The 25,839-nt window shown below is 48.0% G+C and overlaps 1 protein-coding gene across 4 annotated transcripts in view; it reads right to left on the bottom strand.

Annotated features, from left to right (window-relative positions):
- LOC140723744 (killer cell lectin-like receptor subfamily B member 1B allele C) overlaps positions 1-25,839 on the bottom strand; it is a 53,408-nt gene that overhangs the window by 15,938 nt on the left and 11,631 nt on the right. For 3 of the 4 annotated variants that reach the window (XM_073038290.1, XM_073038291.1, XM_073038292.1), the window contains 2 exons: positions 10,653-10,721; positions 5,767-5,871 (listed from right to left, as the gene is read on the bottom strand). In XM_073038290.1, the coding sequence (XP_072894391.1) occupies positions 5,767-5,871; positions 10,653-10,721 (174 nt within the window). Of the gene's footprint in view, positions 1-5,766; positions 5,872-10,652; positions 10,722-16,954; positions 17,080-25,839 lie in introns of those variants that run through there. The other variant, XM_073038289.1, reaches the window with a different exon arrangement.

Below are 25,839 nucleotides of genomic sequence, written 5' to 3'. Positions count from 1 at the left end.
AAGTTGATTTGTAAATGGCAAGTAAATCAAAAGGGTCACTACAGTTATATTAATAGCAAAAGGATAGTGTGGGATAAAATTGGTCCCTTAGAGAATCAGAGTGGAGCCGAAAGTGATGGGGGAGATATTGAACATTTTTTCTTCGGCATTCACAAAGGAGAAGGATATTGAATTGTGTAAGGTAAGGGAAACGAGTAGGGAAGTTATGGAATATATGACGATTACAGAGGTGGAAGTACTGGCGCTTTTAAGGAATATAAAAGTGGATAAATCTCCGTGTCCTGACTGGATATTCCCTTGGACGTTGAGGGAGGTTAGTGTAGAAATAGCAGTGGCTCTGACAGAAATATTTCAAATGTCATTAGAAACACGAATGTTGCCGGAGGATTGGCATATTGCTCATGTCGTTCCGTTGTTCAAAAAGGGTTCTAAGAGTAAATCTAGCAATTATAGGCCTGTCAGTTTGACGTCAGTGGAGGGTAAGTAAATGTAAAGTATTCTTAGAGAGCGTATATATAATTATCTGGATAGACAGGGTCTGATTTGGAACAGTCAAATGGATTTGTGCGTGGACGGCGGTTTTTGACAAATATTGACTTTTTGAAGAGGTTTTGGGGAATGTTGACGAGGGTAAAGCAGTGGATGTTCTCTATATGGACTTCAGTCTATATGCACTATATTTGACCAGGTTAAGCACGGAAGGTTAGTTGGGAAGGTTCAATCGTTAGGTATTAATCTTGAAGTAGGAACATGTATTCAATAGTGGCTGTATGGGAGATGCCAGTGAGTAGTGGTGGATAACTGTTTGTCAGGTTGGAGGCCGGTGACTAGTGGTGTGTCTCAGGGATCTGAATTGGGTCCAATGCTTTTGTCTTATACATTAATGATCTGGATGATGGGGTGCTAAATTGAATTAGTAAGTATACAGATGATACTAAGGTAGGTGTCGTTGTGGATAACGAAGGAGATTTTCAAAGTTTGCAGAGAGATTTAGGACAGTTAAAAGAGTGGGCTGAACGATGGCAGATGGAATTTAATGCTGACACATGTGAGGTGCTACATTTTGGTAGGAAAATCCAAATAGAACACACGCGGTAAATGGTAGGGCATTGAAGAATGCAGTAGAGCAGAGTGATCTAGGAATGATGGTGCATAGTTCCCTGAAGGTGGAATCTCATGTGGATAGGGTGGTGAAGAAAGCTTTTGGTATGCTGGCCTTTATAAATCAGAGCATTGAGTGCAGGGGTTGGGATGTAATGTTAGAATTGTACAAGGCATCGGTAAAGCCGAATTTGGAGTATTGTGAACAGTTTTGGTCACGGAATTACAGGAAAGATGTCAACAAAATAGAGAGAGTACAAAGAAGATTTACTAGAATGTTACCCGGGTTTCAGCATCTAAGTTAGAGGGAAAGATTGAACAGGTTATGTCTTGATTCTTTGGAGCGTAGAAGGTTGAGCAGGGACTTTATAGAGGTATTTAAATTTATGTGGGGATAGGTAGAGTTGACGTGGATTGGCTTTTTTTCCATTGAGAGTAAGGGAGATTCAAGCAAGAAGTGTTCATACACATGTTCAAGGGTAACACAAGGGGGAATTTCATTACTTCGAGAATGGTAGCTGTGTGGAACGTGCTGCCAGAAGAAGTGGTAGAGGCAGGTTCCGTATTGCCATTTAAAGTACAATTCGATAGGTAGTTGGACAGGAAAAAAATGCAGAGTTGTGGGCTGAGTGCGGGTCAGTGGGACTAAATGAGAGAAAGCGTTCGGCACGGACTAGAAGGGACGAGATGGTCTGCTTCCATGCTGTAATTGTATGTTATATATATATGGTGAATAGGGGTGACCTTGCGCGGGGATATAAGACCACTAGCGGTGAATGCGTAGTTATTTTCCCTAGACTTGGAGAAAAGAGAGCAGGTCTAGGGTGAGTGGGGACAAGGATTTAATTAGGGTGTCAAGAGACAACCACTTTTATCCAGATGGTGGTCAGTCTATGTAACCCGCTAACAGAGGATGTGGTCGATGGACACTTGACAGTTAGTCACGTGACCCCTTGGAAAGATTTCATCACTGTGAACTCTGACCTGCTTGTGCAGTGGTTGACAGCCCGGCTGATCCCGAGGCAAAGGGACGACTTTCGTCCTCATCGATGCGGGGTTCCTCTTTCCAGAAGTTCACCTCTGAGTAAGTGGAGATAAGACCGTTTGGGAGAATGACGGTCATGCAGATAAGAAAGAGAGTGACAGCGGTAAGAATAGGGGAGGGATTAAGCGGATAAAGAGAAATGAGAACGGGAAAGAGAAGAGAAAAACAAGTGAGGAGGGAGAGATGTGACACAACAAGAGAAAGATTTAGGGAGAGGAGGGAGAAAGAGATGGTAGTGACAGGGAGGTAGAGGAGGAGAGCGATGGGCAAAGAGGGGGAGAGGGTGAGGGGGCGATGGGCGGGAAGATGCGTGAGAAAGAATGAGGAGGGAAAACGGGGTGAGAGAGGCGGAGATAGAGTTGGGGAGAGAGAGGATGAAAGGTGCTTTCTATCTTGAGGCAAATCAGAGTCGATAAATCCCCAGGACCTGGCAGGATATTCCCAGGGACCTTTTAGGAGGCTAGTGTTGAAATTGCATGGGACCTGGCAGATATATTTATAATGTCGGTATCTACGGGTGATGTACCGGAGGATTTCAGGACAGCTCATGTTCTTCCATTGTTTAAAAAAGGCTCTAAAAGTAATCCAGGAATTTATTAATCGAGGAAATCTGCAGATGCTGGAAATTCAGGCAACAGACACAAAATGATCCGATCCCAACGCTCACCTTATGACACCACTACGAAGCACATCTTCCCATCTCCCCTGTCTTTCTGCTTTCTGCTGGTGTGGTATATTGCGTCTGGTTCTCCCGGTGCGGCCTTATATATTGCTGAGACCGGACGCAGACTGGGGGCCGTTTGGCTGAACACCTACCCTCTGTCCGCCAGAGAAGGCAGGATCTCCCAGTGGCCACACATTTTAATTCCATGTCCCATTCCCATTTTGATATGTCTATCCATGGCCTCCTGTACTGTCAAAATGAAGCCAGACTCAAGTTGGAGGAACAACTCCTTATATTCTGTCTGGGTAGCCTCCAACCTGATGGCATGAACATTGATTTCTCTAACTTCCGTTAATTCTCCTACTCTTATTCTCCTACTCCTACTCTTCTTATCCCATCCCTGATTTATTCATTTTCCCTTCCTTCCCTTTCTTTTCTTCTCTCACTCTGCCCATCATGTTTTGCCTGTTCTCCATTTCCCTCTTGTACTCCCCTCTTCCCTTTCTTTCCCTCTAGGCCTCCCATCCCATGATCTTTTCCAGCTCTGCATCCCTTTTGCCAATCACGTTTGCAGCTCTCAGCTTCACACCACTCCCTCTTGTCTTCTCCTATCATTTCGGATATCCCCGTCCCCCTCCTACTTTCAAATCACCTACTATCTTTTCTTCAGTTAGTCCTTACATAGGTTCTCAGCCAGAAACGTCGACAGCGCTTCTTCCTATAGATGCTACCTGGTCTGCTGCGTTCCATCAGCACTTTGTGTGTGTTCCCAGAAATTATAGGCCGGTAAGTTTGACGTCGGTAGCAGGTAAATTATTGGAAGATGTACAGAGGGATAGGATCTTCAAGTATTTAGATAGACAGTCAATAATTAGGGAAAGTCAACATAGCTTTTTTGCATGGTAGCACATGTTTAACAAATGTATTAGAGTATTTCAAAGAGGTTACAAGGAAAGTGGATGATGGGCAGACAGTGGATGTTGACTACATGGACTTCAGTATGGGAGGTTAGTTAGGATTATTCAGTCACTAGGTATACATGGTGGCAGTAAATTGCATTAGACATTGCGTCAATGCAAGAGATCCTTAAACATCGGCCACATGGCCATAGTACATTTCCCTGCAAAATCATCATCCAAATTCACACACTCAAGTTTAAACCCTGATAGCCTCATAATTTGCCCTTCCCCGATTAAAAATGTTTCTGTCCTCTAGAAAATAGGTATAGATGGAGTGAATGCAAGCCAGCTTTTTTCCCCACTGAGGCTAGAGGGAAAAACACAGAGGACATGGGTTAAGGGTGAAGGGGAAGCGTTTAAAGAGAAGATGGGGTGGGGGCTTCTGTACGCTGAGAGTGGTAGGAGTGCGGAATAAGCTGCCAGATGAAGTGGTAAATGCGAGCTAACTTAATATTTAAGAAAAACCTGGGCAGATAATTGGATGAGAGGTGCATGGAGGTATATGGGCCAGGTTCCGGTCAGTGGGACTAGACAGAAAAATGGTTTAGGGCAGCCAGGAAGGGCCACAATGCCTGTTCTATATGCTGTAAAGTTCTATAGGTCTAAGATTCCAGGGAAGTAGGAATGGATCACAGTTGAACATGCAGTTCATTGGGATGCTAAACTCTTGATTTTAGACGGGCATTCAGGAACGTCACTTTCATGGGAGATACATTGACAAGATTGCGGTGACTGGGATTCACAATGAACTGGGAATTTGGGCTCAGAGTTAGCTTGTGTACAGACCTCAGAGAGCGGCGGACGCCCGTGAATCGTGGTATAATGCACCGATCCGGCCTACGGCTTCTGCTCTTTGTGGCAAAGATTTGGATGGAAATATGGATAGTCAAGCAGGCTTTGTGTGTTTAGAATGTCCTGCCTTGTAGAGTTAGTAAGTTGTTAGAAAATTGTTTTATTATTTCCAGGTATAGAACAGAGACCACCCAGCGGAGTACAGGAATGGGCCTACAATTTTGTCCCGAATGCATTCCCTCTGGTATGAGATATTTCAACTTTGGTAAAAGGTACTGTCTGTCGACTCAGTCTGTGCCTCTTGTGATCTCAGAAACATCTGACGGATCTCCTGCTCAACGTCTCCGTCGGGCAGTGAAGCGGGGAAGATTTAAAAAGGTCACAGCCTTATACAGCTGGCAGTGAAGTGGCCGGGGGCAGAGTGAAGGCTTAAGGGCTTTGACTCAACGAGCTGAGGCGGAAACGGGCGAGGCAAGGTAGGTTTAGGTTTCAGTTTTTCCTGTTATGCAAGTTATTTTGAGTAAGTGCAAGCTGTTGTATTTCAGGAAGACAAGTAGTGTGAGAAAGACACAGTGACGAGGAAGAACTCTGGGAAGTGTTAGAGAATAAATAGCCACAGGACTACACGAAAACGTTTCCCAGAAATTAAGGTCAAGGGTGGATAGGGCGGTGAAGATTGCATTTTCATCAATCAAAGCTCTGAGTACGGGAGTCGAGAGGTCACTTTGCAGTTGAACAGGACGTAGTTGTACAGGACCCTGGAATATAGTGTTCAGTTCTTGTCCACCTGCTCCAGGTGAAATGCCACTGAGCAGCAAAGATTGCAGAGGGAGCTTTACGGGGATATTGCCGAGACTCGAGGGACTGAGTTATGGAGATAAGTCAGGCAGATTAAGATTTTATGCCCTGGAGTTCATAGGTGACTTACAGAGGTTTATAAAACCACGTGGGGCACAGACAAGGTGAATGCGCAGAGTCATTTTCTATAGACTTGGAGAATTGAGAAACAGAGCGAACAGTTCCGAGGTGATAGCAGAAAGAGATTTAACTGTGGACCAGGATGACAATTTCTGTTTAAAATATGGTGCTCCGTCTGTGGAAGGAACTGCCAGAGGAAATGGTCGATGCAGATGCATTATCACTTGTACACTTGTGCGTTTTTCACGTGACACCTTCAGAATGACGTCATCAACGTGAAATCTGACCTGCCTGAGCTCCTGGTCCCGTCGCAAGAGGAGGATCTTCTTCCTTAGCGATGAGAACTTCATTTCGGCGAAGGTTCAGCTGAGAGTAGGTGGGGTCCAGTCCATCTGGGAAACAAAGCAAGAGAATGTGAGAGAGAGACAAATAGAAGGGCACGGGACAGGTAGAGAATGGTGGGGCGGAGTGAGAGACGGAGACACAATATGAGGGAGATGAGGAAGTGAGTGGAGAGAGAGGTGGAGACAGAGCAGCCGATAGAGTGATGGATGGAGAGGGGAAATAGGGTGAGAGATGAAGGCGCTCGGCTGGAGAATGGGAGAGAATGGGGAGACAGAAAGATGAGAAGAATTCAACAGGCAGTGTGGATGGAGAACGAAAGGGACGGGTTGCACCTTAACAGGCGGGGGACCAGCATTCTGGCAGGTAGGTTTGCCACTGCCACACGGGGGCGTTTAAACTAGTAAGTGGGGCGAGTGGGGATGAACTGGAAATATAAGGATTGAGCTAAAGGGAAAGAGTGAATAAGAAAAAGTAAGAACGACAGCAGAATTAAAGGGTCAGAACGCTCAGGAAGGGATCGGAGCGTATGGCCAAGTACAATAGGAATCCGTGTGAGAAGCGAGGGGAGTGATGAATGAAAAGTATTATACATGAATGCACGAAGTATAAGAAATAAAGTGGATGGGCTTGAGGCTCAGTTGGAAATTAGCAAGTATGATGTTATAGGAATAACAGAGACATGGCTGTAAGAGGACCAGGGCTGGGAAATGAATATTCAAGCGTATACGTCCAATCAAAAGGACAGACAGGTGGGCAGAGGGGCTTGGGAGTGCCAAGCTGTGGGGAGAAGGGTGCTGGGGAAGGACACAAACTCTTTTTTATTGGTACAATAAAATAGCGTTTCTTACTCGCTACACCGAAGATCGGAAAATCGAGGACAAAGAGGAACACGAACCTCAGACTAGGGACGAGGATCACCGCGGACCTGGGACTTGGAAACAGGGAACTGGTATCGCCGCGGAACTTGGACTTGGACAGGGGGAGCAAGGACAGGCGCGGACCTTGGACTCGGACAGGGGTAGCATGGGTACGAAGGAGGCAGGATCCCGCCGGGCAGCGGCAGTCCGCCGCTTCTTTCCGACTTGAGGCAACGGATAGGAAGGGGCCGAACCCCCGCCGGGCATACGGCAGTCCGGCCGGACCTGCCCGAAGGAGGCAACGGGTAGGAACATCGAGTCAGGCCTCCGCCTTCCACTCAGGTACCGAGACGAGACTCTTTGAGGGCTAGACATGGAGAACGGGCAGGAACATCGAGTCAGGACTCCGCCTTCCACTCAGGCACCGAGCCGGGACTTCTTCGAGGGGTAGACACGGACAAGGGGAATAAACGTCGAGTCAGGACTCAGCCTTCAACTCTCCCCTGGTAGACTGACCTTGCCCGGACCCACTCTGACGACGGAAGCCGAATTGTGGGTACTCCGATGCGGGCTGGATCACTCTGGTTTGTCGTAGCAGTGGCGGCGACTTGCAAAGGCTTCTTTAACGCTCTCGCTCAGGGCGGCTAAAGCCAGGGGCTTATAAGCTGCCGGTTCGGGTGGAGGGTAGATTACCATGATTGCCGAGCTCAAGGGATGCGTGAAACGGAATTAGACGGGAACAATGAGCCAATGGTCCGAATCGCATCCTAACTAAATTTAAAGGAGAACCAATCAGGACCATGACAGGGAGGCTCTACTGGTGAGGTATGAAATTCAGTCCCTTGCGAGTGGTGACATAGAATCAGGAGATGTAGAGTCAGTATAGATAGAACTGAGAAATTGTAAGTGCAAAAAGACACTAATGGGAGTTATCTACAGGCCCCCAAATAGTAGCCGGGATATGGGGTGCAAGTTGCATCAAGAGCTAAAATTAACATGTCGCAAAGGTAATGCAACATGCAGGTAGAGTGGGAAAATCTGTTTGGTACTGAACCCCTAGAAAGGGTGTTTGTGGAGTGCCTCCGAGATGGATCCTTAGAGCAGATTGTACTGGAGCCTACCAGGCAAAAGTTAATTGTGGATCTAGTGTTGTGTAATGAACCGGATTTGATAAAGGAACTCAAGGTAAAGGAGCGATTAGGAGTTAGTGACCATAATATGATTAGTTTTAATCTACAATTTGAGAGGGAGTAGGGAAAATGGGAAGTGTCAGTATTACAGTTGAACAAAGGGTACCATGGAGCCATGAGGGAGGAACTAGCCAAAGTTGACTGGAAGGATACCCTGGCAGGGATGACAGCGGAACAACAATGACAGGTATTTCTGAGAATAATACAGAAGGTGCAGGATCAGTTCATTCCAAAGAGGAGAAAGATTCTAAGGGGTGTAGGGGGCGTCCGTGGCTGACAAGGGAAGTCAAGGGTAGTATAAAAATAAAAGAGAAGTATATCATAGCAAAGATGAGCAGAAAGCCAGAGGATTGGGAAAATTTTAAGGAGAATCAGAAGATAACTAAAAAGGCATTACGGGGAGAAAAGATGAGGTACGAAGGTAAGCTCGCCAAAAATATATCGGAGGATAGTAAAAGATTCTTTAGGTCTGTGAAGCGGAAAAAATATTTAAGAGCAAAGTTTAAATTTTGAAGGCAGAAACGGGTGAATTTATTATAGGGAATAAGGAAATGGCAGACGAGCTGAAAAGGTACTTTGGATCTGTCTTCACAAAGGAAGACACAGACAATATCCCAGATGTAATAGTGGTTAGAGGACCTAGGGCAACGGAGTAACAGACGGAAATCCACATCAGGCAGAATATGGTGTTGGGTGGACTGATGGGACTGAAGGCAGATAAATCCCGAGGGCCTGATGGTCTGCATGCCAGGGTACTTAAAGAAGTGGCTCCAGAAATCGTGGACGCATTGGTAACTGTTTTCCAATGTTCTATAGATTCAAGTTCAGTTCCTGAGGATTAGAGGGTAGCTAATGTTATCCCACATTTTAAGAAAGGAGGGAGAGAGTAAACAAAAAAATTAGCCTGACTTCAGTGGTGGGGAAGGCTGGAGTCAATTATAAAAGATGAAATAGGGGCACATTTGGATAGCAATAACAGGATCGGTCGAGTCATCATGGATGAAGGAGGGTGGGATCATGCTTGATTAATTTCTGGAATTTTTTGAGGATGTGACTATGAAAATGGACAAGGAGAGCCAGTGGATGTAGTGCACCTGGGCTTTCGGAAAGCCTTTGATGAGGTCCCACATAGGAGAATAGTGGGCAAATTTAAAGCACATGGTATTGGGAGTAGGGTACTAACATGGATAGAAAATTGGTTGGCAGACAGGAAACAAAGAGTAGGGATGAACGGGTACTTTTCAGAATGGCAGGCAGTGACTAGTGGGGTACCGCAAGGCTCGGTGCTGGGATCGCAGCTATTTACAATATACATTAACGATTTAGATGAAGGGATTAAAAGTAACATTAGCCAATTTGCAGATGACACAAAGCAGGGTGTCAGTGTGAAATATGAGGATGATGTTAGGAGAATGCAGGGTGACTTAGACAGGTTGGGTGAGTGGGCAGACACATGGCAGATGCAGTTTAATGTAGATACATGTGAGGTTATCCACTTTGGTGGCAAGAACAGGAAGACAGATTACTACCTGAATGGTGTCAAGTCAGGAAAAGGGTAAATACGACGAAATCTAGGTGTTCTTGTTCATCAGTTACTGAGAGCAAGCAAGCAGGTACAGCAGGCAGTGAAGAAAACTAATGACATGTTGGCCTTCATAACCAGGGGAGTTGAGTATAGGAACAAAGAGGTCCTTCTGCAGTTGTATAGGGCCCTGGTGAGATCACACCTGGAGTATTGTGTTCAGTTTTGGTCTCCAAATTTGAGGAAGGACATTCTTGCTATTGAGGGAGTGCAGCGCAGTTTCACGAGGTTAATTCCCCGGATGGCGGGACTGTTATGTGTTGAAGGATTGGAGCAATTGGGCTTGTATACACCGGAATTTAGAAGGATGAGACTGGATCTGATTAAAACATATAAGATTATTAAGGGATTGGACATGCTAGAGGCAGGAAACATGTTCCCGATTTTGGAGTCCAGAACCAGAGGACACAATTTATGACTAAGGGGTAGGCCATTTAGAACTGAGTTAAGGAAAAGCCTCTTCACACATATAGTTGTGGATCTATGGAATACTCTGCCTCAGAAGGCAGTGGAGGCCAATTCTCTGGATGCTTTCAAGAAAAGGTTAGATAGCGGAGTCAAGGGATATGGGGAGAAGGCAGGAACGGGGTACTGATTGTGGATGATCAGTCATGATCGCAATGAATGGCGATGCTGGCTCGATGGGTTGAATGGACTACTCCTGCACCTATTGTCCATTGTCTATTGGCTATTGCGTACAGGAGTAAGGCGGTCATGTTGCAGTTGTACAGGACGTCGGTGAGGTCACACGTGGAGTACAGTGTTCAGTGTTGGTCGTCCTGTTCCTGGAAATATGCAATCGAACTGGAAATGAGCGCTCGTGGAGATTTAAGACGACGTTTCCGGGACTCCCGAGACTGAGTTAGGGAAAGAGGTTGGGTTGATTGCGACTTTATTCCTTGTTGCGCAGGGATGACCTTTCAAGGGTATATAAAGCCACGAGGAGCACAGACAGAGTGAATGGGCGCTATTATTTCCCCTAGACTTGGACAACCGAGGACCAGAGTGCACAGGTATAAGGAGACAGGGGAAATAGATTCAACTGTTGAGCCGATTGACAACCGTTTGTTACCCAGATGGTGGTCAGTCTGTGGAACGAACTGCCAGGGAATTGGTGGAGACGAATGAATTACACACTTGGGCATTTGGGAGTATGACATGTGAGCCCTCCAGAATGACGTCGTTGTTGCATCACTGACCTGTTTGTGTATTGGTGAGGCGTTCGACTTTCCGAATGTTCAGCTCGGTGTAGGTGGAGGTCATATAGTCTGCGAGAGAGAGATAGACAAGTATGAGATAGCGCGATAGAGGATCGGGGACAGTGCGGTGTAGAGGGAAGCGAAGAGAGCACAGAGACGGGGGGGGGGAGGGTTGGGGACAGCGAAAGGGAAGAAGGGAGGCAAGAGAGTGAAGCGAGACAGGGAGTACAACGACAGAGAGAGTGAAATGGATGGATTGAGTTATTGAGAGGGGGTGACTGAAGTGTGGCGATGGTTGGGAAAATGGAGCAGATTTGTGGAAAGAGAACGAGGAGAAATAGGAGAGAGAGGGGTAAAGTGATGTGAGGGGAGGGAGGTAGTCAGTGCGGAGAGTAGGATTGAGAGGCGCGGCAGAGGGGTGAGAGAGTAGAAAGTACAGGATGGAGAAATGTTGGGGCAGAGAGGATGGAAGTGAGAAAAGGAGCGACAGAGTGAGGGAAAGAGTGTAGAGGGAGAGCCACAGTGGGAGTCCGGGGGACGGTGACAGAGGAGGGAGGATTAAGAAAGTGAGCAATGAGAGAGGGGAGAGTTAATGGGTAAAAAGCGTTAGAGAGATCCTGGGAGGTAGTTAGAGAGCGGACAGCATAAACACGCGAGAGGGAGGCAAAAGAGGAGGGAATGAGAGAGCGATAGGGAGAGAGTGTGAGAGAGGGAATAGCGTGAAAGACAGGGCAGGGAGAGAGGGGGTACGGAAGAGAGAGAGGTTCAAGGAGGGATAGCGAGGGGAGGGAGCGTTAGAGAGGAGCGAATGAGAGAGAGCAATATGGGGAGATTAGTTAGAGGGTAAAGAGAGGGGGTGAAGAGGGTCAAGGGGAGAGTGAGGACAAGAAAGGGGAGAGTGGATGAGATGGGAAAAGAGGGATAGAGGGGAGAAGAGAGGGGAAACAAGAAGGAGTGTGTGAGGGAAAGGGATAGAGAAGGGGAAGAGGTAAGGTTAGTGCAGAGTGAAGGGGGTGAGGAGATGGAAAATACGAGTGGATCAGAAATATATTTTAGGGGGCTTCCCTCATCACCGCATCTCTCATTGCCCTCTCTAAACACCATAATTTCCAAGGCACTCCTTATTCACCTGCCATCCCACAACCCTCCCTCCTTTCGCCGTCTCAGCGCTCCCCCCTCAGTCACCCTTCCACCCCACCGCCCCGATCACGGGACTTCCACAACACTGTCCCCCATGACATTCCGTCCTCCCACATCACACTCGCTACATCCCACTCCACAACACTGCCCCCCATGACATTCCGTCCTCCCACATCACACTGTCTACACCCCACTCCACAACACTGTCCCCCATGACATTCCGTCCTCCCACATCACACTCTCTACATCCCACTCCACAACACTGTCCCCCATGACATTCCGTCCTCCCATATCACACTGTCTACACCCCACTCCACAACACTGTCCCCCATGACATTCCGTCCTCCCACATCACACTCTCTACACCCCACTCCACAACACTGCCCCCATGACATTCCGTCCTCCCACACCACACTCTCTACACCCCACTCCACAACACTGTCCCCCATGACATTCCGTCCTCCCACATCACACTGTCTACACCCCACTCCACAACACTGTCCCCCATGACATTCCGTCCTCCCACATCACACTCTCTACACCCCACTCCACAACACTGTCCCCCATGACATTCCGTCCTCCCACATCACACTCTCTACACCCGACTCCACAACACTGTCCCCATGACAATCCGTCCTCCCACATCACACTCTCTACACCCCACTCCACAACACTGTCCCCCATGACATTCCGTCCTCCCACATCACACTCTCTACACCCCACTCCACAACATTGCCCCCATGACATTCCGTCCACCCACACCACACTCTCTACACCCCACTCCACAACACTGTCCCCATGACATTCCGTCCTCCCACATCACACTCTCTACAACCCACTCCACAACACTGCCCCCCGTGACATTCCATCCTCCAACATCACACTGTCTACAACCCACTCCACAACACTGTCCCCCGTGACATTCCGTCCTCCCACATCACACTCTCTACACCCCACTCCACAACACTGTCCCCATGACATTCCGTCCTCCCACATCACACTCTCTACACCCCACTCCACAACACTGTCCCCCATGACATTCCGTCCTCCCAAATCACACTCTCTACACCCCACTCCACAACACTGCCCCCCATGACATTCCGTCCTCCCACATCACACTCTCTACACTCCACTCCACAACACTGTCCCCATGACATTTCGTCCACCCACATCACACTGTCTACACCCCACTCCACAACACTGCCCCCCATGACATTCCGTCCTCCCACATCACACTCTCTACACCCCACTCCACAACACTGCCCCCATGACATTCCGTCCACCCACATCACACTCTCTACACCCCAATCCTCAACACTGCCCCCCATGACATTCCGTCCTCCCACATCACACTCTCTACACCCCACTCCACAACACTGTCCCCCATGACATTCCGTCCTCCCACATCACACTCTCTACACCCCACTCCACAACACTGCTCCCATGACATTCCGTCCTCCCACATCACACTCTCTACACCCCACTCCACAACACTGTCCCCATGACATTCGGTCCTCCCACATCACACTCTCTACACCCCACTCCACAACACTGCCCCTCATGACATTCCGTCCTCCCACTCCACAGTCTCTACACACCACTCCACAACACTGTCCCCCAGTACATTCCGTCCTCCCACATCACACTCTCTACATCCCACTCCACAACACTGTCCCCCATGACATTCCGTCCTCCCACATCACACTCTCTACACCCCACTCCACAACACTGTCCCCCATGACATTCCGTCCTCCCATATCACACTCTCTACACACCACTACACAACACTGTCCCCCATTACATTCCGTCCTCCCACATCACACTCTCTACACCCCACTGCACAACACTGCCCGCCATGACATTCCGTCCTCCCACATCACTCTCTCTACACCCCACTCCACAACACTGTCCCCATGACATTCCGTCCTCCCACATCACACTCTCTACACCCCACTCCACAACACTGTCCCCATGACATTCGGTCCTCCCACATCACACTCTCTACACCCCACTCCACAACACTGCCCCTCATGACATTCCGTCCTCCCACTCCACAGTCTCTACACACCACTCCACAACACTGTCCCCCAGTACATTCCGTCCTCCCACATCACACTCTCTACATCCCACTCCACAACACTGTCCCCCATGACATTCCGTCCTCCCACATCACACTCTCTACACCCCACTCCACAACACTGTCCCCCATGACATTCCGTCCTCCCATATCACACTCTCTACACACCACTACACAACACTGTCCCCCATTACATTCCGTCCTCCCACATCACACTCTCTACACCCCACTGCACAACACTGCCCGCCATGACATTCCGTCCTCCCACATCACTCTCTCTACACCCCACTCCACAACACTGTCCCCATGACATTCCGTCCTCCCACATCACACTCTCTACACCCCACTCCACAACACTGTCCTCCGTGACATTCCGTCCACCCACACCAAACTCTCTACACCCCACTCCACAACACCGCCCCCTTGACATTCCGTCCTCCCACATCACACTCTCTACACACCACTCCACAACACTGTCCCCCATGACATTCCGTCCTCCCACATCACACTGTCTACACCTCACTCCACAACATTGCCCCCCATGACATTCCGTCCTCCCACATCACACTGTCTACACCTCACTCCACAACATTGCCCCCATGACATTCCGTCCTCCCACATCACACTGTCTACACCACACTCCACAACACTGCCCCCCATGACATTCCGTCCTCCCACATCACACTCTCTACACCCCACTCCACAACACTGCCCCCATGACATTCCGTCCTCCCACATCACACTGTCTACACCCCACTCCACAACACTGTCCCCATGACATTCCGTCCTCCCACATCACACTCTCTACATCCCACTCCACAACACTGCCCCCCATGACATTCCGTCCTCCCACATCACACTGTCTACACCCCACTCCACAACACTGCCCCCCATGACATTCCGTCCTCCCACATCACACTCTCTACACCCCACTCCACAACACTGTCCCCCATTACATTCCGTCCTCCCACATCACACTCTCTACACCCCACTCCACAACACTGCCCCCCTTGACATTCCGTCCTCCCACATCACACTCTCTACACCCCACTCCACAACACTGCCCCCATGACATTCCGTCCTCCCACATCACACTGTCTACACCCCACTCCACAACACTGCCCCCCATGACATTCCGTCCTCCCACATCACACTGTCTACACCCCACTCCACAACACTGTCCCCCATGACATTCCGTCCTCCCACATCACACTCTCTACACCCCACTCCACAATGCTGTCCCCATGACATTCCGTCCTCCCACATCACACTGTCTACACCCCACTCCACAACACTGCCCCCCATGACATTCCGTCCTCCCACATCGCACTCTCTACACCCCACTCCACAACACTGTCCCCCATGACATTCCGTCCTCCCACATCACACTCTCTACACCCCACTCCACAACACTTCCCCTCATGACATTCCGTCCTCCCACACCACAGTCTCTACACACCACTCCACAACACTGTCCCCCAGTACATTCCGTCCTCCCACATCACACTCTCTACATCCCACTCCACAACACTGTCCCCCATGACATTCCGTCCTCCCACATCACACTCTCTACACCCCACTCCACAACACTGCCCCCATGACATTCCGTCCTCCCACATCACACTGTCTACACCCCACTCCACAACACTGTCCCCATGACATTCCGTCCTCCCACATCACACTCTCTACATCCCACTCCACAACACTGCCCCCCATGACATTCCGTCCTCCCACATCACACTGTCTACACCCCACTCCACAACACTGCCCCCCATGACATTCCGTCCTCCCACATCACACTCTCTACACCCCACTCCACAACACTGTCCCCCATTACATTCCGTCCTCCCACATCACACTCTCTACACCCCACTCCACAACACTGCCCCCCTTGACATTCCGTCCTCCCACATCACACTCTCTACACCCCACTCCACAACACTGCCCCCATGACATTCCGTCCTCCCACATCACACTGTCTACACCCCACTCCACAACACTGCCCCCCATGACATTCCGTCCTCCCACATCACACTGTCTACACCCCACTCCACAACACTGTCCCCCATGACATTCCGTCCTCCCACATCACACTCTCTACACCCCACTCCACAATGCTGTCCCCATGATATTCCGTCCTCCCACATCACACTGTCTACACCCCACTCCACAACACTGCCCCCCATGACATTCCGTCCTCCCACATCGCACTCTCTACACCCCACTCCACAACACTGTCCCCCATGACATTCCGTCCTCCCACATCACACTCTCTACACCCCACTCCACAACACTTCCCCTCATGACATTCCGTCCTCCCACACCACAGTCTCTACACACCACTCCACAACACTGTCCCACAGTACATTCCGTCCTCCCACATCACACTCTCTACATCCCACTCCACAACACTGTCCCCCATGACATTCCGTCCTCCCATATCACACTCTCTACACACCACTACACAACACTGTCCCCCATTACATTCCGTCCTCCCACATCACACTCTCTACACCCCACTGCACAACACTGCCCCCCATGACATTCCGTCCTCCCACATCACTCTCTCTACACCCCACTCCACAACACTGTCCCCATGACATTCCGTCCTCCCACATCACACTCTCTACACCTCACTCCACAACACTGTCCCCATGACATTCCGTCCTCCCACATCACACTCTCTACACCCCACTTCACAACACTGCCCCCCATGACATTCCGTCCTCCCACATCACACTCTCTACATCCCACTCCACAACACTGCCCCCCATGACATTCCGTCCTCCCACATCACACTGTCTACATCCCACTCCACAACACTGCCCCCCATGACATTCCGTCCACCCACATCACACTCTCTACACCCCACTCCACAACACTGCCCCCATGACATTCCGTCCTCCCACATCACACTCTCTACACCCCACTCCACAACACTGTCCCCCATGACATTCCGTCCTCCCACTCCACACTCTCTACACCCCACTCCACAATGCTGCCTCGATAATTCCCTCCTATTCTGGTCGCTCCACGCCACCCTTCCCAAAGCACGCCAGCGTCACAGACGTCCCCACCCCCTCACCTTGCTCCTCCGAGTCGCCTGACCTGCGCGCTCCCTTCGACATATTCTGAAACAGCGAATCTTAATGGTCAGCTGTGTTTGCCCTGAGGTCTCTCGACAGTAATGGGCAAACTACATGAACACAGTCTAGGCAACAACGATGAAACTGTCTTCCATCTCTACGAACCTGGGACACAGAGAGGGTCTAGGCTTTAGTCGCCACGTACGATACATCAGGTTCAGAAATTGGCTGAGACTCCCTCATCATCGACCCAGGATCAGGCACTGAGTGAACCTCACTCCACATCAGCCCATCACACCCTCCGGGGGTCAAACACAGAGTGAATCTCCCTGTGCAGCGTCTCACAAGTCCTGGGCTTAGAAACAGAGTGACGCTCCCTCCCCAATGTGCCATTACCAACCCCCAGGGACAAACGCAGAGGGGGTTACATCCACACAATCCAACACACGCTCTCGGAGTCAGACTCAAATTGAAACTCCCTCCTTCCGTCTTTCTGCCCCACTCACTTCGGGAAGCTCCCGTTGAGCCAGTATTTGTGCGTTTCTTATTCATGGAAGCCTCACAGTCTTCCAACCTTTCGAGGATCCTTTGAGTGTCTGAGCTCAGGAAGGAGAAGTAACCGTTGTCAGAGTAAGCCCGTTTTGACAAGTGAATCAGACCGACACCAAAAAACACAAGCTGAGCAGCTGAAAAAGTGAGGAAGCGAGAACTGGGGGTGGGAAAGGTACCGTGGAGAGGGGTTGAGAGTGCGAGAGAATGGCCCGCAGAGATGGACTTCGATAAGGCCTTTGACAAGTTCCCACATGGGAGGTTAGTTAAGAACATTCAGTTGCTAGGTATAGATGATAAAGTAGTAAACTGGATTCGACATTGGCTCAATGGGAGAAGCCAGAATGGTAGTTGATGATGTCTTCTCTGAGTGGAGGACTGTGACTAGTGGTGAGCCACAGGAATCAGTGCTGGGTCCATTGTTATTTGTCATCTATATCATTGATCTGGATGATAATGAGGTACATTGGATCAGCAAATTTGCTGATGATACAAAGTTTGGAGGTGTAGTGGACAGTGAGGTAGGTTTTCAAAGCCTGCAGAGGGATTTGGACCAGATGGAGAAACGGACTGGAAAATGGCAGATGGAGTTTAATACAGACAAGTGTGAAGTGTTGCTTTTTGGAATGGAAAATCAAGGTGGAACATACTAGGTAAATGGTAGGACATTGAGGACTGCTGTAGAACAGAGTGATCTAGGAATACAGATACATAATTCCCTAGTTTCCTTAGTAAATACAGCTGCAAAAAAAAACCATTTAATATCTCTCACATTTCTTTTGCTTCCATACATAGCCGACCACTCTGATCTTCAAGAGCACCAATTTAATCCATTACTATCCTTTTGCTCCTAACATACCTGTAGAAGCTCTTTGGATTATCCTTCACCCTGACTGCCAACGTAACCTCATGTCTTCTTTTATCCCTCCTGAGGCTTCACAAGTAGATAGGGTTGTAAAGAAAGCTTTTAGTACTTTGGCTTTTATTAATCAAAGTATTGAGTATAAGAGTTGGAATGAAATGGTGAGGTTGGATAAGACATTGGTGAGACCGAATTTGGAGCATTGTGTGCAGTTCTGGTCACCTAATTACAGGAAAGATATTTATAACGTTGAAAGAGTGCAGGAAAGGTTTGCAAGGGCATTGCCGGGACTCGAGAAACTGAGTTACAGAGAATGGTTGAATAGGTTTGGACTTTATTCCCTGGAGCGCAGAAGAATGAAGGGAGATTTGATTTAGGTATATAAAATAATGATGGGGATAGATAGGGTGAATGCAACCAGGCTTTTTCCGCTGAGGCTCGGGGAGAAATAAAAAAACAGGGCATGGGTTAAGGGTGAAAGTGTTGGCGCGTGGCCTAGTGGATAAGGCATTGGTCTAGTGATCTGATGTTCACTGGTTCAAGCCTCAGATGAGGCAGCGTGTTGTGTCCTTGAGCAAGGCATTTGACAACACATTGCTCTGCGACGACACAGGTGCCGAACTGCTTTGGTCCAAGTGTCCTTCCCTTGGAGAACTTGAATAAGAATGAGGAACTTTTGTTCTCGAGGGATATTGAAACCCTGATAAAGAAGAAGAGAGAGATGTAGAACATGTATAGGCAACAGGGAGGAAATAATTTGCTTGAGGAGTATAAAAAGAGAAAGAAAATACTTAAGAAAGAAATCAGGAGTGCTGAAAAAAGACATGATGTTACTGTGGCAGTCAGGGTGAAGGATAATCCGAAGAGAATCTACAGATACGTTAAGAAAAAAATGGATAGTAATGGATAAAATTGGTCCTCTTGATGATCAGAGTGGTCGACTATGTATGGAGCCAAAAGAAATGGGAGAGATATTGTATGTATTTTTTTTTTTTGCATCTGTAGCTACTAAGGAAACTGGAATGGAGTCTATGAAAACAAGGCAAACAGGTAGGGAGGCCATGGAACATACAGATTAAAGAGGAGGAGGTGCTTGCTGTCTTGAGGCAAATCAGTGTAGATAAATCCCCCGGACCTGACAGGGTATTCCCTCGGACCTTGAGGGAGACTAGTGTGGAAATTGCAGGGGCCCTTGCAGAAATATTTAAAATGTCGTTCTTTAAAAAAGTCTCAAAAAGTAAGTAGGGATATTATAGGCCGGTAAGTTTGACATCGGTAGAAGGTAAATTATTGGAAGGAATACTAAGAGATAGGATCTGCAAGTATTTCAATAGACAGGCACTTATTAGAAAAAGTCAGCATGGCTTTGTGCGTGGTAGGTCATGTTTAACTAATCTGTTAGAGTTTTTCGTGGACGTTACCAGGAAAGTGGATGATGGGAAGGCAGTGGATGTTGTCTACTTGGACTTCAGTAAAGCCTTTGACAATGTCCCGCGTGGGAGATAAGTTAGGAAGATTCAGTCGCTAGATATACATGATGAGGTAGCAAATTGGATTAGACATTGGCTCAATGGAAGAAGCCAGAGAGTGGTAGTGGAGGATTGCTACTCTGAGTGGAGGCCTGTGAACCCACAGGGATCATTGCTGGGTCCATTGATATTTGTCATCTATATCAATGATCTGGATGATAATATGGCAAATTGGATCAACAAATTTGCTGATGATACTAAGATTGGTGGTGTAGTGGAGAGTGAGGAAGGTTTTCAAAGCTTGCAGAGGGATTTGGACCAGTTCAAGGAATGGGCTGAAAAATGGCAGATGAAGTTTAATGCGGACAAGTGTGATGTATTACACTTCGGAAGGTCAACCCAAGGCAGTACATACAAGGTAAATGGTAGGACACTGAGGAGTGCAGTAGAACAGAGGGATCTGGGAGTGCAGACACACAACTCACTAAAAGTGGCTTTACAAGTAGATAGGGTTGTAAATAAAGCTTTTGGTACATTGACCTTTATAAATCAAAGTATTGAGTATAAGAGTTAGAATATAATGGTGAGGTTGTATAAGACATTGGTGAGATCGAATTTGGAGTATTGTGTGAAGTTTTCGTCACCTAATTAAAGGAAGTATATTAATACGGTTGAAAGAGTGCAGAGACGCTTTAAAAGGATGTTGCCGGGACTTGAGAAACTGAGTTACACTGTAAGGTTGAATAGATTATGACATTATTCCCTGGAGCGTAGGAGAATGCGGGGTGATTTGATAGAGGTTTATAAAATTATGATAGGTATTGATAGAGTGAATGCAAGCAGGCGTTTTCACTGAGGCCAGGGGAGAAAAAAAAACCCACAGAGGTCATGAGTTAAGGGCGAAGGGGGAAAAGTTTAAAGGGAACATTGGGGGAGGGCTTCTTCACGCAGAGAGTGGTGAGAATGTGGAATTTTATACCTCCTCAAATGTGCATAAATCCTGCCTCTTAGGATCTTCTCCATCAACTTACCAACGACTGAGGACGGACTCACTGGTCTATAATTTCCTGGTCTATATCTACCCCCTTTCTGGAATAAAGGAACAACATCCGCAAACACCAATCCTCCGGAAACTCTCCCGTCCACAGTGATGATGCAATGATCATCGCCAGAGGCTCAGTAATCTCCTCCCTCGCCTCTCATGTTAGCCTGGTTACATCGCATCCGGTCCCAGTGACTTTTCCACATGCTCAATCTTTTCAGTCTGCTGCAAGTTATCACCACTATCACCAAGATGCTTTTCCATAGTGAATACTGAAGCAAAGTATTCATTAAAATCTAACACCTGACCAGGTTAATTTTCCAATATCAAATCAAGAACAGTTTCTCGTCATGCAGGCGTATCTACATATTGTGTCAATAAACCTTCCTGGACACACCTAACAGACTCCAACCCATCTAAACTTCTTGCTCCAGGGAGATGCCAATCGATATTTGGAAAATTAATATCTCCGATCGCGACAGCACTGTTATTATTATAACTTTCCAGGATCTGTTTCCCGATCTGCTCCTCGATATTCCTGCTACTGTTGGGCGGCCAATAAAAAGAAAACACCGAGTAAAGTTATTTACCCTTTCCTTTTCCCAATCTTCACCCTAAGAGTCTCCGTAGATAATTCCTCCATGGCGTCAACCATTCCTGCAGCTGTGTCACTATCTCTGATCAACAGTGCCACGCCCCCAGCTCTTTTGCCCACCCCCGTCCTTTCTGAAACATCTAGAGGTTGGCACTTGAAGTATCCATTCCTCTCTCCGAGCCATCCAAGTCTCTGTAATGGCCACCACATCATATTACTTCGGCAGTTTGAACGGTGCACGACTGCGCAAGCGCGTGAAACTTGGCCCGTGATGCAGCGGGATAGTTTAAAAAGCAAACAGATTAACGGAGCTGGTACGTAGTGGAGAGAGACAGGGTTGAAGGCTTTGGTTCCAGAGGCTTCGGCGAACAGATGCTGAGGACGAGCTTGCTCCCAGTGAAGTAAGGCGGGGTAATCTCCTTCAATTAATCTAATTAGTTCAGGAGAAGGTAATGGAGGCAGCAGTTAGGGCAGTAGAGTACTCCGTTAACAATATGTGAGAAGACCGGGAGAGCACAAACGTTCCTGATGGCCACATCTGCAAAAGGTGCATCCAGATGCAGCTGCTCACAAACTGTGTTAGGGAGCTGGATAAACGTCAGAACATTCGGGAGGCAAAAGGGGAAATAAACTGGAGTTTCTGGAAGATATTCACCCCTAAATGTCAGGAGGCAGGTATCTGGGTGACTGTGAGCGGAGGGAAGAGGAATAGACAGAATGAGCAGAGCACCCCTGCGGATGTTCCCACCAATAATAAGTACACCGTTTTGGATACTGTTGGTGGGGACGACCTACCAGGGACAATTTGCAGAGTTCAGATCTCTGGCAGTGAGACTGGATCCTCAGCTCAGAAGGGAAGGAGTGAAAAGAGGAGAGCAGTAGTGATAGGGGATTCGATGTTTGGGAGGAGAGATAGGAGGTTCTGTGGGAGAAATCGAGAAACCCGGATGCTCTGTTGCCTCCCTGTTGCCATAGTCCGCGATATCTCGGATCGAGTTCTCACTATTCTCAAGAGGGAGGGTGAGCAGCCGGATGTTGTGGTCCATGTAGGGGCAAATGTGGTGGATAGGAAGAAGGAGGAGGTCCTGCAAAGAATGTTTGTGGAGTTAGGTGCAATTTTGGAGGAAGGGACCTCCAGGGTTGCAATCTCAGGATCGCTACCCGTGCCACCTACTAGTGAGGCCAGAGATAGGGAAATAATGCAGCTAAATACGTGGCTTAGGGGCTTGTGCAGGAAGGATAGCTTCATGTTTCTGGACAATTGGGCCTTGTCCCAGAGAAGGTGGGACTTGTACCATCGGGACGGTGTGCACCTGAACTGGTGGGGGACTAACATCCTTACGGGAATGTTTGCTGGTGCTGCACCGGCAGGTTCAAACTAGATTTGCGGTGGGAGGAGAACCAGAGTGTTAGAGCAGATGGTGAATTGGAGAAGGATAAAGGTCATGCGAGAGCTGCAAGTACAGTGCATGGAGTAAAGACAGATCTAGCCTTTGAGGAAAGAGAAACAGAATAAAAGGTGTAAAGGTAGTTAGGTAGAAGGGCTAAAGTGCGTGTACGACAATGCAAGAAACATCAGGAACAAAGGGAATGACATATTGCCCTTACAACTTCTCAGTTCTATCCATACTGACTCTACATCTCCTGATTCTATGTCACACCTCGCAAGGGTCTGAATTACATTCCTCACCAGCAAAGCCACCCCATCCCCTCTGCCCACCTGTCTGTCCTTTCGATAGGACGCATACGCTTGATTCTTCATTTCCCAGTGAAAAGTGGCAGATACGTTCACCTCGGAGAAGTGTAAGGTGGTATGGAGCGTTATGGCCTATGGGGTGTTAGCTTTCATAAGTCGAGAGATAGAGTTTTAGAGTGGCGATGTAAAGATGCAGCACTATAAAATCCTAGTTAGGCCACACTTGGAGAATTGTGTCCAGTCTAGTTGCCTCACAATAGAAAGGATATGGAAGCACTGGAAAGGGAACAGAGGAGATTTACCAGGATGCTGCCTGGTTTAGAGAGTGTGCATTATGATCAGAGATCAAGGGAACTAGGGCTTTACTCTTTGGAGAGAAGGAGGATGAAAGGAGACATGATAGAGGTATACCAGATATTAGGAGGAATAGATAGAGTGGATAGCCAGCGCCTCTTCCGCAGGGCACCACTGCTCAGTATAAGAGGACATGCCTTTAAGGTAAGGGGTTGGAAGTTCAAGGGGGATATTAGAGGAATGTTTTTACTCAGAGAGTGGTTGGTGCGTGGAATGCACTACCTAAGTCAGTGGTGGAGGCAGATACACTAGTGTTGAATGACTTCAGACCTGTTGCCTTGACGTCGCACGTGATGAAGACCATGGAGCGGCTGATAATACAGAATCTGAGGCCACAAACCAGGCACGCCCGGGATCCACTTCAGTTTGCGTATAAGGAGAAGGTGGGAGTGCAGGATGCTATCACGTATTTGCTGCACAAATCACTCTCTCACCTAGATGGGGTCAGTTGTGCTGTGAGGATCACATTCCTTGACTTCTCTAGTGCCTTTAACACCATCCAGCCCAAGATCTTAAGGCACAAACTAACGAAGATGGGAGTAGACTCTCACATGGTGGATTGGATAGTGGATTACTTGACAGATAGACCTCAGTATGTGCGGTTGGGAGACTGTAGGTCTGACACGGTGGTCAGCAGCACAGGAGCGCCGCAGGGAACCGTACTCTCTCCGGTCCTGTTCACCCTGTACACATCAGACTTCCAATATAACTCGGAGTCCTGCCATGTGCAGAAGTTCGCTGATGACACGGCCATAGTGGGGTGTGTAAGGAACGGACAGGAGGAGGAGTATAGGAAACTGATACAGGACTTTGTGATATGGTGCAACTCAAACTACCTGCGTCTCAATATCACCAAGACCAAGGAGATGGTGGTGGACTTTAGGAGATCTAGGCCTCATATGGAGCCAGTGATCATTAATGGAGAATGTGTGGAGCAGGTTAAGACCTACAAGTATCTGGGAGTACAGTTAGACGAGAAGCTAGACTGGACTGCCAACACAGATGCCTTGTGCAGGAAGGCACAGAGTCGACTGAACTTCCTTAGAAGGTTGGCGTCATTCAATGTCTGCAGTGAGATGCTGAAGATGTTCTATAGGTCAGTTGTGGAGAGCGCCCTCTTCCTTGTGGTGGCGTGTTGGGGAGGAAGCATTAAGAAGAGGGACGCCTCACGTCTTAATAAGCTGGTAAGGAAGGCGGGCTCTGTCGTGGGCAAAGTACTGGAGAGTTTAACATCGGTGGCTGAGCGAAGGGCGCTGAGTAGGCTACGGTCAATTATGGAAAAACCTGAACATCCTCTACATAGCACCATCCAGAGACAGAGAAGCAGTTTCAGCGACAGGTTACTATCGATGCAATGCTTCTCAGACAGGATGAAGAGGTCAATACTCCCCAATGCCATTAGGCTTTACAATTCAACTGCCAGGACTTAAGAACTTTTTTAAGCTATATTAATGCTTTTTGAGTTAGTTCTTACTGAGTTAAGTATTGTATGTAATTAGTTTTTTTGCTCCACAAGTGTATGGGACATTGGAAAAAAGGTTGAATTTCCCCATGGGGATGAATAAAGTATCTATCTATCTATCTATCTATCTATCTATCTATCTATCTATCTATCTATCTATCTATCTATCTAGTGAAATTTAAGAGACTACTAGTCAGGGAAATGGAGGAATTTAAGGTGGGGGTTTATATGGGGGCATGGTTTAAGGGTCGGCACGGCATTGTGGGCCGAAGGGACTGTAATGTGCTGTACTATTCTATGTTCTATGTTGTAACATTGCCATACATTTCTTATTCGTCACTTACGCCCATAAAGCCTCACTTAGACGAATTGTCTTTCCTGTCCTGACTGTCCACTGCGGTGACATTTTCTCAGCCTAGTAATGTCACCCCTCCTCCTTTAATTCCTTCCTCTTTCCCACGACTAAAAATAGGGAAACCCAAAATATCGTGCTCTCCTGCTTGTTCCTCCTACACCCAATTCTCAGCAATGGCTACAATGTCATAGTTCACAGTATTGATTCATTCCTTGAGCTCAACCGCCTTTTTTAAAGCGTCCTGCAGTGAAATATACGGAGCTCAGGGCACCAGTCGCATTATGTCTAATCTCTTGACATCTGACTTTTCCTGCGATCGTAACATCATCTGTCTCCATAGCGACTGCGCTATTTGCTCTGGAGCTCTGCATCCCATCCCCCTGCAACTCGAGTTCACCAACTATCCCAAAAACTCTCACACACAGTACTGACAAACCTTTCCGCTAGGATATCAGTTCCCCTCCAGTTCCGGTGTAAACCGTATTACATCTCTTCTGTAT

Source organism: Hemitrygon akajei, unplaced genomic scaffold (assembly GCF_048418815.1).
Source record: "Hemitrygon akajei unplaced genomic scaffold, sHemAka1.3 Scf000132, whole genome shotgun sequence".
Classification (NCBI taxonomy): Eukaryota; Metazoa; Chordata; class Chondrichthyes; order Myliobatiformes; family Dasyatidae; genus Hemitrygon; species Hemitrygon akajei.
The sequence above is the reverse complement of the archived record's forward strand: the minus strand, read 5'-3'. Positions and strand labels throughout refer to the sequence as shown.